At 41.1% G+C, this 12,721-nt stretch overlaps 1 protein-coding gene across 1 annotated transcript; it reads right to left on the reverse strand.

Annotated features, from left to right (window-relative positions):
* Positions 1–465: 465 nt before the first annotated feature.
* On the reverse strand, positions 466–10,248 carry LOC119910277 (14-3-3 protein beta/alpha-1-like). The gene is made up of 6 exons (XM_038728784.1): positions 10,092–10,248; positions 9,163–9,582; positions 4,485–4,608; positions 2,261–2,424; positions 2,081–2,176; positions 466–1,531 (listed from the first exon to the last, which is right to left on the reverse strand). The coding sequence occupies exons 2-6, from the start codon at positions 9,454–9,456 to the stop codon at positions 1,457–1,459; spliced, it is 753 nt and encodes a 250-aa protein (XP_038584712.1). The 5' UTR covers positions 9,457–9,582; positions 10,092–10,248; the 3' UTR covers positions 466–1,456.
* Between the last annotated feature and the right edge of the window lie 2,473 nt (positions 10,249–12,721).

The following is a 12,721-nucleotide window of genomic DNA, read 5'->3' on the forward strand; positions in this document are numbered from 1 at the left end:
GGCATTTTACAACCTGATCCATGTTTTTTTAATGTAAAATCTTAATCTGTAAAGTAGCTATAGCGGTTAAATGATAGAGTAGAAACATGAGAACCTCAAAATTGTAGATGTACATAAATGTACTTGAGTACTTCTCCCCACTTCCATTTGAAGTAGAGTAAAATAGATGAAGTTTTTGAATAAATGTACTTTCTTTCCAACATGGGTGTATGACATTTGTGTTCTTAAATAACGGAGTGGATGCTTCTAAAAATATTAAGACAGAAAAACTTAATACTTTTAATACAAAAGAGATTAGCAGAAAGATATTGACAAATCATTAAGTTGGAAACCCTTACAATAATAAATGTTCCCAAATAAATTCTCTCTCATTCCCATCTAAGGTTGTCTTTTAACAATCAACAATTACAAACATCAAAGTACATACTATTAAGCAAATAAAATAAACAGAAAGACCCATTTGAACTTGGTTTATAAAATGTTTTATTTATGTTAACATAGCTGATACATAGGGATTCAAACAGTTCCACAAGGCTTTTGGGGACTACAATTGAATGAATAGCAAAACAATAGTGGTCCAAATCTCTAATGACAATCACTGGACAGACTAACAAATCACCCCCTTTTAGGATGTGAAAAACCTGCAATGAAATTTACTAAACTTGACATTTGGACTTGTTGGTGTGTGTTACAGCATTTGCTCCCATTCCAGTGTAATATCTCCAGAGACATGCATGACAGAATTATCTTCTTCCCATTAAAAAGGTCCCAGCATTTGGTCAGACAAGCCCCACCCCCAAACAAGCATGCTTTAGTGAAAGAGTGGCATATCATAACCAGGGCAGAAAGTGAGGATTGAACCAATAGACACTACTTGGCTGTATTATAGTATTTGTTGCCAGCATGTAAAGTGCACTAGCTTTCCCTGCAGTATGAAAAATTGAATCTGTTTGAAGTTGGACTTCAGCTGCTGTAACCGTACCACATAACTGTCTAGACAGAGACACTAAAAAGAAATAAAGATATGGCGGAAATTAGTTTTTATAGCAAACATTTCTTATCGGGGGGGAATCCAGACTTTCTCAATCAATGGGATGTAGACTTCCAGTTGGTCAACGACATTTTCTGCCTCTAAAATTGAGCTAGGAGTCGGATATCATGTCAAGCTATCAAACACTTCTCTACAGCTGAAACTGCACAAATGGGAAGGCCAGGACAAACACAAATTAAATAGGGAATGGAGGGTTTCTCTTTTCACCAATTTATTGTCCAAATCTACATTGTGAAAAGCATGATTTTTTTTTCCTTACACAACTCTTTTCAATAGGTTTCATTGGTAGAATGTTTGAGTGGAGCAATAAGGAATGAAGGATGTGTAAAAAGTTTTTTTTTGTCCTTTTGTTGTTTTTGGAGGAGATGACCCCAACAATGAGGGCTTGTGTTATGTATTTATTTTTTAGCTCTCATTCTCGCCACCCTCTCCTCCTTCTCCAGCATCGCCCTCTTCGGCAGCATTGTCCGATGTCCATAACTGAGGAGACAAACAGATATTTAGGTTAAAATACAGTGGAATCTAGTCAAATATCCCGACTCCTTCACCATTTTTAAATGTTGAAGCATTGTAGAGATAATTATAACTGACTTTCTATCTGTACACGCACAATACCATAAAAACGGCAGCAATTTGTGCAAACGTACAACAAAAAACCCAATCCAAGTTCTCGTCTACATAAATGGTTTTCTAAGGCTTTATGCAGCACGTCGCGTCAAATCCTAGAGGTGGAATAAACATTTTCCAAAACCTTTAGGGCTGTCAAAGTACATGACTGTGATGCAGGTTTTTCCATTACCATGTGAACCCTAATGAATGCCTTTGAGGAGATGCTGTCCGGAAGCGTGTGCCGTTTAGACCTCATTTGTATGGTTCAATGCGTCTCACCACTTACAACGACAGCAGGCTTTTGACCTTGTGTGGCCTTTTCAACAAATGAGTTTGTTTGAAGCATTATATGACCATGTGACAGACATTAAGGCAACACTGAAGGTCATTTCTGTGCTGTGTGAAAAGTGCAACACTCACTGTCAGGTTGTCTCTGAGGAGCTGCATGATAAGAGTGCTGTCTTTGTAGGACTCTTCATTTAGCTGGTCGAGCTCAGCAATGGCATCGTCGAATGCCTGCAAACAAAAAGGAAAAGGTTAACACTTGCAATGCAACATTGTGGAAATGAGGGCTGATTTTTTTGAGAGACGCCTTTAGACCTTTTTAGCCAATTCACAGGCTTTTTCTGGGGAGTTGAGGATCTCGTAGTAGAAGACTGAGAAGTTGAGCGCCAAGCCCAAGCGGATGGGATGTGTGGAGTCCATCTCAGTCTTGCTGATGTCAAACGCTTCCTGGTATGCTTGCTGTGAGTTTCCAATGGTCTCTGGAGACGGAGGAAGAAAAACAATATAACAGTCAGAATATGTATATGTCAAGGTTGAGATAGAAGTCCGCTATTTTATTAAATTTATTTTTTTCATTTTCACTGAAATTGGGTCTGTACCAATGTTCCCTTATGTCTTGAGAACGCGATTTGTAGGTCAGGGCGTCTCTGTAGCGCCAAAATGCTGAAATTATAATGCTGTTATAAATTTTACTGCAGCTACTGCAATTTGGATATTGAGATTTATGCTGCGTTCCATGTACCTCGGAAGTCGGAGCTGGGAATGACGTCACACCCAAGTAGACGGCGTTCCAGTTAACAAGTCGGAAAATCTCGCTCGTTTACAACTAGCCAGGTTAGCTATTGATACGCCAGTTGATTTAAAAAAAAAAAAAAAAAAAAAAAAAAAAAAAAAAACACTGTGTGGTATTTACTCACACTAAACACTGTAGCAACACGTCCACAGACAGCTGTTGGACAGCACTTTGTGTACGAACATTTATATGAGTCACAAGTACACATACACGTGCTAATAAACAGTATAAACTACAGCTTTCACTAACTGTTGATACCCCGACAGCCATCTTGGATCACGAAGTCGGGGTTGTGCGGTTCTCCAGACTTCCCAAGTCAGGATTCTGACTTAAGGGGGCGTTCCCTTTGAAATTTTGACCTTTGAACTCGGAAATTCCGAATTCCCATGTCAACTGGAACGCACCATTAGATTATATTTCGATTAATTGTTCAGCCCTATTTTACGGGCATGAGTGTTACACACAGGCACATAACTAGGAAAAGAGCAGTTAACCTGCAGAGACTTCAGAAGGTAACCGCTCCTGGCCAAAAAATTTTCTTGGCATATAACTGCCAGTAAATTATTTTTGATATATACACAGATTAAACAGAGATTTAATGTGTTCATTTAGGAGTTTTTAGAATTTGTGGTGGACAGATTGTTACCTCTGGACAGAGCCAGGCTAGTCGTTTTCCACTGATCTGTAATCACTGGCTGGCTCAAATATATTTACTGTACAAACATGAAAATGGTGGCCATCTTCTCATGCAACTCTTGGCAAGGAAGGAAAAGCGTACTTCCCGAAAGGTCAAGCAGTTAAATTTTAAAGTATAAGACTGGTGACATTCTTTATCGTTTGGGTCAACAAATCAAATTAAACGACCAAATCCAACAATAACTTGATCAGACTAAGAAGTTTTGTCTATATAGCTAAAACCTGATATTGCTTATTCCTCTGTGCCATAGACCCCCCCCCCCACACACACACTGTTATCCAAAAACTATTAAAACAAGATTAATGTGCCTCACAGGGGGAGACATGGTACTTTATTACTATGAACATGGGCACTGTATACATTGTCCTGCTGCTATAGATACTCAGAGCATCAAATCTGTATTAATAAGAGAAGAGTGCTAAAAACTACAGTGCCCAGCCGTTTCAGGAAATGACTACACCTCATGCTGCACACTACTGAAGAGCTGACAAGATGATTTTCATTGTTCTTTGCACAATGACAAAGATACATTTTTTCCTTCAACCTTGAAGCCATTTAAAATTGAATTCTGGGACTATTAAGACACAGCCAGAAAACTGTTAGACAGCAGGAACATTTCTGTATCAGCACACAAAGTGCTTTTAGTTACGTGGATCACTCTGGAATAGACAATGCTAATAAGAGTGAGGGCAGGTGGGGAAGAAAATTCTGTCACTGTACATTTTTCCTTGTGGGAAAACTGGAGGCCCTCATTAGCTACCACTCACTGTTGTTTCACCCTCCTATGGAGGTGGGGCCCTGTGATCACAGGACCGTGACGCATTGCCCTACATGACGTCATTTCAAGCTCCTAGCTTCAGGACAAAATCTGACACGTTTCTATTTAGAGTGTGAAGAGGCCCACTTTTTAAAGAGTGCTTAATAGGGCTGGGATATTTTAGCTTAGCCCAACAGCTGGAAATAAAAACAAACAAAAAAAAAAAAAACATGAAGGCATTTCTTCCAGGAGGAAATACAGTTCTAATAAAAACGTACAACTGTCAACTCACTTGATTTGTCGTCTCCAGAGGCAACTTCAGCAAGGTATCTATAGTAGTCACCCTTCATCTTTAGATAGAACACTTTGCTCTCGGGATTTGGGGAGTTTTCAATTAAATGATTATCCAGCAGTTTCTGTGGAGAGAGAAAACGTCATGATCAATTCATTTTGGTGGGCTGAGTACATAATGACCATTACGACTCATCAGATCAATCAACCAAACCACAAGCACACTGACATCTAGTGATGGCAGTGAGACACTGAAGCTTCGATACACGCTTCAAACCCTGGACTACAATCCCATTGAACCACTGCTTCAAAGCTTGTTTTGGTGACGTCCGAAGCAGCAACTGCTTCCCTGACTGAATCACCGACTGGTTCGCAGTCCAATCCCGTGATTTATTGGCACTGCCTCGACCGTCCCGAAACATTTGAGTGTTTGTGCACCCCATTTAACACATTCAGTTACACAAGCACATCCAACCTATGCCACATTTCCCAGCACTCTCTCCTCAGTAACAAAATACATTCATCAATCTTTATTTGTAAATAGACCATTAAGTTCAGTCTTAATGTGTGTGCATCAAAGAATTTTCAAAGTAAATGTACTTTAAAGCAAAGATGCTTTATAACTAATGGTCTTTTCTACAAAACTAGTCTCTCCAACACTGCTCATTGAGGGGCGTGCGTGTATGTAATTAAAAGCCTCCTGTCAACCAGCTAGCCTGCCTAATTTGCCTGCAGCCTTGAACTTCGCCAGGATATGTAATGAACCTATTTTCGAAACATTTGGCTCAAGTGGTTCAGTGCTTCACAAAAGCTTCATTTACCCATCACTACTGACATCTGACTGACAGATGAAGAGCCACACTCAAGGATGACATGGCTACATTCACCAAATTGGGCACAAACTAAGGTGCGAGAACATGGGCGTCCACATTGCATGGTACAACCCTAAATATAGGTGGGGCTCACCCATCATAAGTGTCCCATTAGCCTCCATCCACCAGAGAGCACTACTCCTTTTGCTCTTTGTAGCTCCTCAGCTCAAGGATTAACGGGTACAGATCTGCTCCATCAGGAGTCAAGTACATGTGCTCACCCCAGTGCTGTTTAGAAGACCCACTACTTCTTGTCAGTTTCAGATAAAGTTGCTCCAAAATTGTCTACAACCAGGCCAGGCCTCTAGTGTGTCCTCCAATTCCTTCTGCCCCAGATTACACGCTCTCTTGATAAGCACTGTCCTCCTGTCTGCACTGTAAAGTATAGTATGAGGTCTTATTTCAGATTCTTTTTAAAAACAGACTAGAGTAAGATACCAGTGCTGCCTCATACTCCTTAGGGGTCCAAGTCCAACTGGGCACCCAGTACCAGCAGAGCTGGGAACCCTATTGTAATGGTTAAGATTTTTATCACTCTTCTTCTTCTGTAAAGAAAACTGATACTGCAGCCTACATGGTAAGTGCTACAGACGCAAAATTCATACAGTAGGTCAATTTGCATAATTCTACCTCTAAGGGGCGCTATAAGCAAGGTCAACGAGTTTCGGTTTCGAACTCCCGCCTACAAAGGCGCATAACAAAAACATATCCACGCGCTCGGGGGATCGAACTGAATCTCGTGGTATAGGCCACACCCATTTCCGCCTAAATTTTCCCCACAAAATCGCGAAAACTGAAAAACCTATTTTAATTAACTTCTCCAAAGCCGCAAGTCCGATCGACACCAAACTTGGCATGAACCATCTATGGACGACGCTGATAGAGTTTGTAGAGGAAATCTTGATCAACTAAAAGTGTCGCAATTATAGGCTAACAAATCTATGCGAAAAATGCTAAAAACAGGAAGTGAGGTCATCTCTCAGGTTTGCAATGGCCGATATACACCAAACTCGGGAACCTTATCTGCCACACCCTCCCAACAGGCTGTATGAAGTTTGTTGTCAATCGGCCTCTAGGTGGAGCTACTAAGCGTATATCAAATAACACTCCCATAGACATACATTAATTTTATATCTCCGTAATCGCAAGTACGTTTCATTTAAAACTCTGGTCGTTTATTCTCCACGGGCGGGGCGCCCGGGTTGACTTGCGCAGCCTCTGCTGGGCGAGGGGGGGGGGCTGGTGTCGGGAGGCTTGGACCTCGCTAACAACTGCTTGCAGAGCTCAAAAAAGTGCCGTGTTTGCAGCACGTGCATGCTGGCTGGCAAGTTAAGGATCTGCCTCTATCTAGACTTTGAAGTGCAGAAATAACAGCTGGAATAAAATTTGATCTCAGATATTCAATGACGACTTTACTATAACTGCAACTGCATGCTCCTTTTTACACTACCCTCATGTTTTCAACTTAATTATAGAAAATATAGCAGAGCAGTGGAATTAAATATTCAAATGATTTAAATGTAATATTTTTCCCCATTAAAAATACAAACTGCAGCTTTTAATGATTGTTTTCTTTAAATCTACAATTAATTTCTTGAAACAGCCAAAATAACTTAATATAGAATTAGTATTAACATAATTGGTAACAGCAAAAATGTGTTATAAATTACATCCTGTGATTACACTCCAGGCTGAGTAATCATCTTTCAGTGGACATGGGAAGATTACCAGGGCTAATCTGTGTCAGTGAAACCATGGCTTATGCTCAAGTTAACCGATTTAGAGAGCAGATTAACAGTTCACGCCGACTGAAAATGACAACTCAACCCAAATGACAGTCCTGATTGAGAAGCAATACAGTGTTTAGAATAGAATTTAAACATCCTCTGTCTTTAAATAAAAAAAAAAAACATTTTAACTTAAAGAGAAGAGCTTTCCCTTCCAAACCCTGGGAGAAAGAAGCTGTCCTTGTCTGAGCCAAACCCACCTCAGCAGCCACTCCCCAGTCATTTACTGAGACAAAGATTGGCTCAGCCGAAACATGCGCATGTCTCAAGTGCTAAGCATTCGTCTTTCACTGCATGCTCTGCACAACAGACAAGTAGCCTCGCTCTCTGTGCTTTCTGGTGACTGAAATCAGAGCTTTGTGTGAAAGCACAAACAGTGCTACTGGATTAAAACCTGATTGGTTATGCGAGTGAAAGTCTTTACATGTCAGGATCCCCCCCCCCGCCAAGCGTGGACTAATCCCTCATTATCAATTCAATTAGCAACACCACAATTAGCTGTGAATTGGTTATTTTTTTAACTCAGCAGATGTAAGAATCACACACACGATGATGAAAGCATGTGGCAGTCTGACAACGCTGACAAGACTTTGATTTTGAAACGTGCCTATGTCCCACTGCTTGCATACCAGATTCAGCTGGAAGAACCTGCATCTTTTTGTAGCAGAGTGAAAAGCCTGAATCTGCTCAGCTGGCACCCGTCCTGGTCTACAAGCCTAACATTCACATCTAAACTGGAACCCAACCATCCCCAAGACTGTGCTGCCTCTCAACTAAGACCTGCTTTCAGCTTGGATGCAAGTCTGCCTGGTTTCAGTGTACTGTGCAGGAAATCGAGACAGAGGGGCACACAGACCGCTTGTTTATTGCGGTCTCTGCGCTTCTGCTTTTGTGGGTGCATAACTAACCTGTCAGGCGTTGCAGACAAGTCACAGCATGGAGACTGACACACCTTCCTCCGCTGACAAACCCTCAGTCAATACTCACTCACGCAGAGATACTGAAAGCTGAGTCACAGCTGTGCAAGTGCATATCTTCAGAAACACACATGGAAAGCTGATTGAAAATGAATGGCTCCTACAGCTTTGCAGTGCATTTTTAAAAAGAAATGATCTCCATCTTACAGCTAAGCTTCCACCCAGATCTCCTCTAATCCATTATCAAGGCAGGCTAGAAATAATGTAAAGCACCAATTTGTGCTGTTGCATTTGATTAAACAAGGTTAAAGCATGACCCCCCCCCCCCCGTAAACTAAGTCTTGTGGAAAGTCTCAGAATGCATTTAGATCAGTTGTCAAACACAGTCTCACTGGTTTCTATGGATGGAAGGGTCATTTTTGGTGACGTCTACAAACTGGATTGTAGGGAGAGTATGAGCCTTTTCTGCATGTATATTCTTGCACTTGGCTAACCACATTAAGCATCTATCTGCCAGATGGGACAGCATGGACACAGACCATAGCACAGCTTGACAGAACACACACTACAGCGTATGTTTCCTGTGTGTGTCCTCCTGAGTTCTCTCTCCACCCATTCAGACACACCTCGCTGATGTAGTCACAAGGACCTTTTGTCAGCTCACGCCCTCACAACGTTTCAAGCCCATTGTTCTAAATCCAGATTCCCAAAAGGCAGGAACAGTGGGAGGACTACATAATACTTCCTTGTCACCGCTGGCTTTAGAGGCCATATTTATACAACTGAGGAGCTCACAGGAAGCAGGGCAGATGCCATTTGACATCAATTATTGTACAAAATAATGATGTGTAACTTGTGTATCCCTAAATAGTTAAGCTACACCAGACAATTTTCTTCTTAACATATTAAAAACATAAATCATTTCACTCCTTGCCTCAAGAGCAGAAAAGTATTAATGAAACCACACTGCCGTTATAGCCATCATTTAACTTTGTTAAATTATAATAATGCAGTGAAACAATGTAAGAGGTCTCCACCTCACAGAGGTTACATGGATCCATGCTGCAGACTTAATACATCACAGTAGAAATTGGACACTTTACCAAAACGTTGTTGCAGATCTCTTGCAACTCCTTCTCCACCTTCTCCCGATACTCCTTCACTATCTGCTGCTTCTTCTCACATCCCTCGGTCTTCAGTCCGATACTGGACATCACCCTCCATGCGGACCGCCTCGCCCCAACCACGTTTTTGTAGGCGACGGACAGCAGGTTCCTCTCCTCGTTTGACAGCTCGCCTCCCTTCTCTGTAACCTCTTTCATGCAGTCTGCCATGTCGTCGTAGCGCTCAGCCTGTTCCGCCAGCTTGGCCTTCTGAATGAGATCCGTTCTATCCATAGTTTATGTATTTTTGGGGACTGAGGAATCAGAAATCCGGGGGACAGTCAAGGACTGTTAACGTTAGGTTGAAGAACGGGTGTAGCAAGGAATCGACGAGAGTATTCCCCACAGGAACGTTTCAAGCTGCAAAAAGAAGTTGACACTTAGTTAGGTAAAAATAAAACGTGTAATCACCATCATGACATGAAAGAGCATGCACCCTCCTGGTATATAAGCTGTACTGTGGCACTAAAGGTAACTGCAGTCGTTAAAAATATTTAAACGGAAGAAAATCCTTTGTCAGACACATTTAATTACATAACGACCATCTCGCTTCCAACATCATTATACATACAATACAGCATGGAAAAGATGGTTTCCAATCTAAGTTTGGCTGCGAGCATCGGAACCAGAGATCTGCTGGCAAGCCAGTTTCGCACGGCAACCCGCCACAAAGCTGTCTGGAGCAGCTAACTAGCAAGTTGGCCAAAGCTAGCTGGCGTTAGCTACATCGGCCACTCCTTTCAATAAAAAAATGTCACGTTAGCGTTAACGTTACTCTCACAAAACACTAAACGAACCACAATTTGTTAGTTGAGCGATCAACCAGCGATTATATATTTAAAGGAAGGGGGGAATAATCAAATACACACCGTTTCTGAACTACTGAAGTCCAAATTTGCTCCACAAATTGATCCGATTTGAGATGTTGGTCAGAAAGGCAAAGAACGGCAGTAGCAGCGAAAATACAACTGAGCTTGCTAAAATGGGGCGGTTCAGCTGAAAGTCGATTCTCCAATCATAAATCGTAATCTCATTTGATCGACAGGAACATTTGGCAGTGTAAACCAGTAGTTGTTTAGCGCGGGGGAAAGAGGCGGGCCTTCGCGGATAGTTTGACAGACCGGAACACTGCAGCGGTTGCCACGGGGTTTCCTCCAATTAGAGCAAGGGATGAAGACGTCATCGCATTGCCATGGTGATGCTCCTCCAATCATTCCCTGCTTTCACACGCTGTAGGCGGGTGTGGCACTCTTTAGTTAGACATGAATCTGTCTTACATGCCTTACGTTATCAACAAATCACATGAAAACACCAAAACCAACAATTGATTGGTCCAGCTCACAAATGCCTGTGTTGCTAAAGCCTGATGTAGCTTATCTGTCTGTGCCATATATCTCCATCGTTGTCCAAAAACTTTTAAAAACATATGAACAAGTCAGTGAGTCAGGCAGTTGTACTGGGTGACATGTTCCTTCATTACTATGAACACGGTCGTTTATCTTGAGTAGATTCCACATATAGGCTGAATATAGTGCCCAGCTTTTTAAGGAAAGTATTGCCCCTTTATAACAAAGGAAAGCATATTCAGATTTATTTGTGTCTCTTTAGTAGGAACCAGCGGGTATGGAGAATTAAAAATGTATTGAGAGATGGACATACGCGTTGATTTTGGTCTTTTCAGGAGTTTGACAGTAAGAAAAATGTAGAATAAGTCGGAAAACCAAGATTGATGCCTCTGGCCATTGTAAGCAATACCAGTTGATGACAACGCTTTACGTGCTAATTTGCATTTACAAACACTGTAGCAACACGTCTACAGATAAGTTGAACCGGACTGTATTTAATGAGACACAAAGAAAACACAAGAGCGATAAACAGTATTTTATACCACAATATGTAACACCATACAGTCTCAATAACAGTTTGCTCTTTGTCATTTTAGTTGCTGAAAAAAAAATGTGTCTATTTTTGTCCTCCTGGGTTTGTAGCTACTGTTGTTGAGTATGGAAGGAATGCCACACAGGCCCAACAGGACACCGACCCAGAGGCCCAAGTGGTCAGGGGAGCCCCCGGGGTTAAGCTTAAGAATTTATAGGTGATCCCTGTCAAGCATATCCAGTGTGTCAAATCCTCTTCTCAAAGAGTCACCTGTCTGGTTCAGCCCTCCTTGACAGGTTTCAGACCAGTTCTGTGCAGCACAAAGGTATATTTTAAAATCCTTAAGATAAGATAAACTTTATTTTCCCCTGAGGGAAATCTGTCTTGAGCATTAGTGCCACCCAATGTTGCAGTAACAAACAATATGCCACAGGAAGTCATTCCTGCCTGTGGCCATCAAACTTTTATAACTCCTCCTTCTAAGTGTCTGACACACGGACACTTAGTTAGTTTTAAACTGGACATTATTATCTGTTTTGTACAATAACCATCTGCTTAAATACTTAATGTGTAATACTCTGCTGCTACTATTTATTCGTTATTACTGTTCACCATAACAATTCCTTTAATTATGTAAATACTGTACTATAACAATTCCTTTAATTATGTAAATATTGTACACATCCACACTCCTTTATATTTTCTTTATTTTATATTTTTACTCTGAGATTTATATACTTCTTTATATACCACTATCTTATTTATATTCCTTTTGCCTTTGACACAGAATTTCTCCTCAGGGATCAATAAAGTATTTCTGATTCTGCTTCTGATGTGGACTTCACAGTCACACACATCATACAATCTGTTCTATACATTTACATTGCATTGCACATGTGTATGTGACATAACCACCTATTCTATCAGTGACTGATGACTGAATCAATTAAAACCTAAGTAATGCTAAAAACAACTGAGTGAGTCTGTTCTGTTTATTAAGAAGAGCTATGGAAGTAGGGATGAAGGACAGCTTATAGCAGTTACCTTTACACCTGATAGCTCTATGGTATTGCCCTGGAGGTATTGAGGTTGAGTTTGCCATGAAACCCTGGGTGTTTTATCTGTGACATAAATGTTACATATAGGCCTTTATAAATATGAGCATATGGCTAAGCATAAAACATGCTATTTCTAGTGAATGAATTGTGGGCACACTGGGAGGATTCATAATAATTGTTCACTTACCACACACCAACCATCAGTTATTTTCAGCTGAATGGTTCCACAGTTGCAGTTCAACAGACAGTTGCAGCCACCATATTGTTATATCTATGACCAAGCAAATATTGACAGACATTGTTTATCCCATCCACAAATGCCCTCGTTGGAGCATTATCTGTAGGTAGCCTATTCTTTAGCATAGCTTTTACGTGAAAGCTCACTGCTAATTAGCTAGCCATTATGCTAGCTGTCTGTCATTAGTGTGTTGCTAACACTGTTGGATAAATATTGCAGACTGTAGGCTATATGTCCATAGACTGTGGTCCAGTCAGACTGTGGCAATCAAAAACCTACGTCAACTAGAGCTCTTCTCAGCCCTCAAAGGGGTCTGTGGATTGCC

This window comes from Micropterus salmoides, unplaced genomic scaffold, assembly GCF_014851395.1.
Source record: "Micropterus salmoides isolate LMB-PRFRI ecotype aquatic unplaced genomic scaffold, ASM1485139v1 Ms_hic_scaffold_19, whole genome shotgun sequence".
In the NCBI taxonomy this organism is placed as follows: Eukaryota; Metazoa; Chordata; class Actinopteri; order Centrarchiformes; family Centrarchidae; genus Micropterus; species Micropterus salmoides.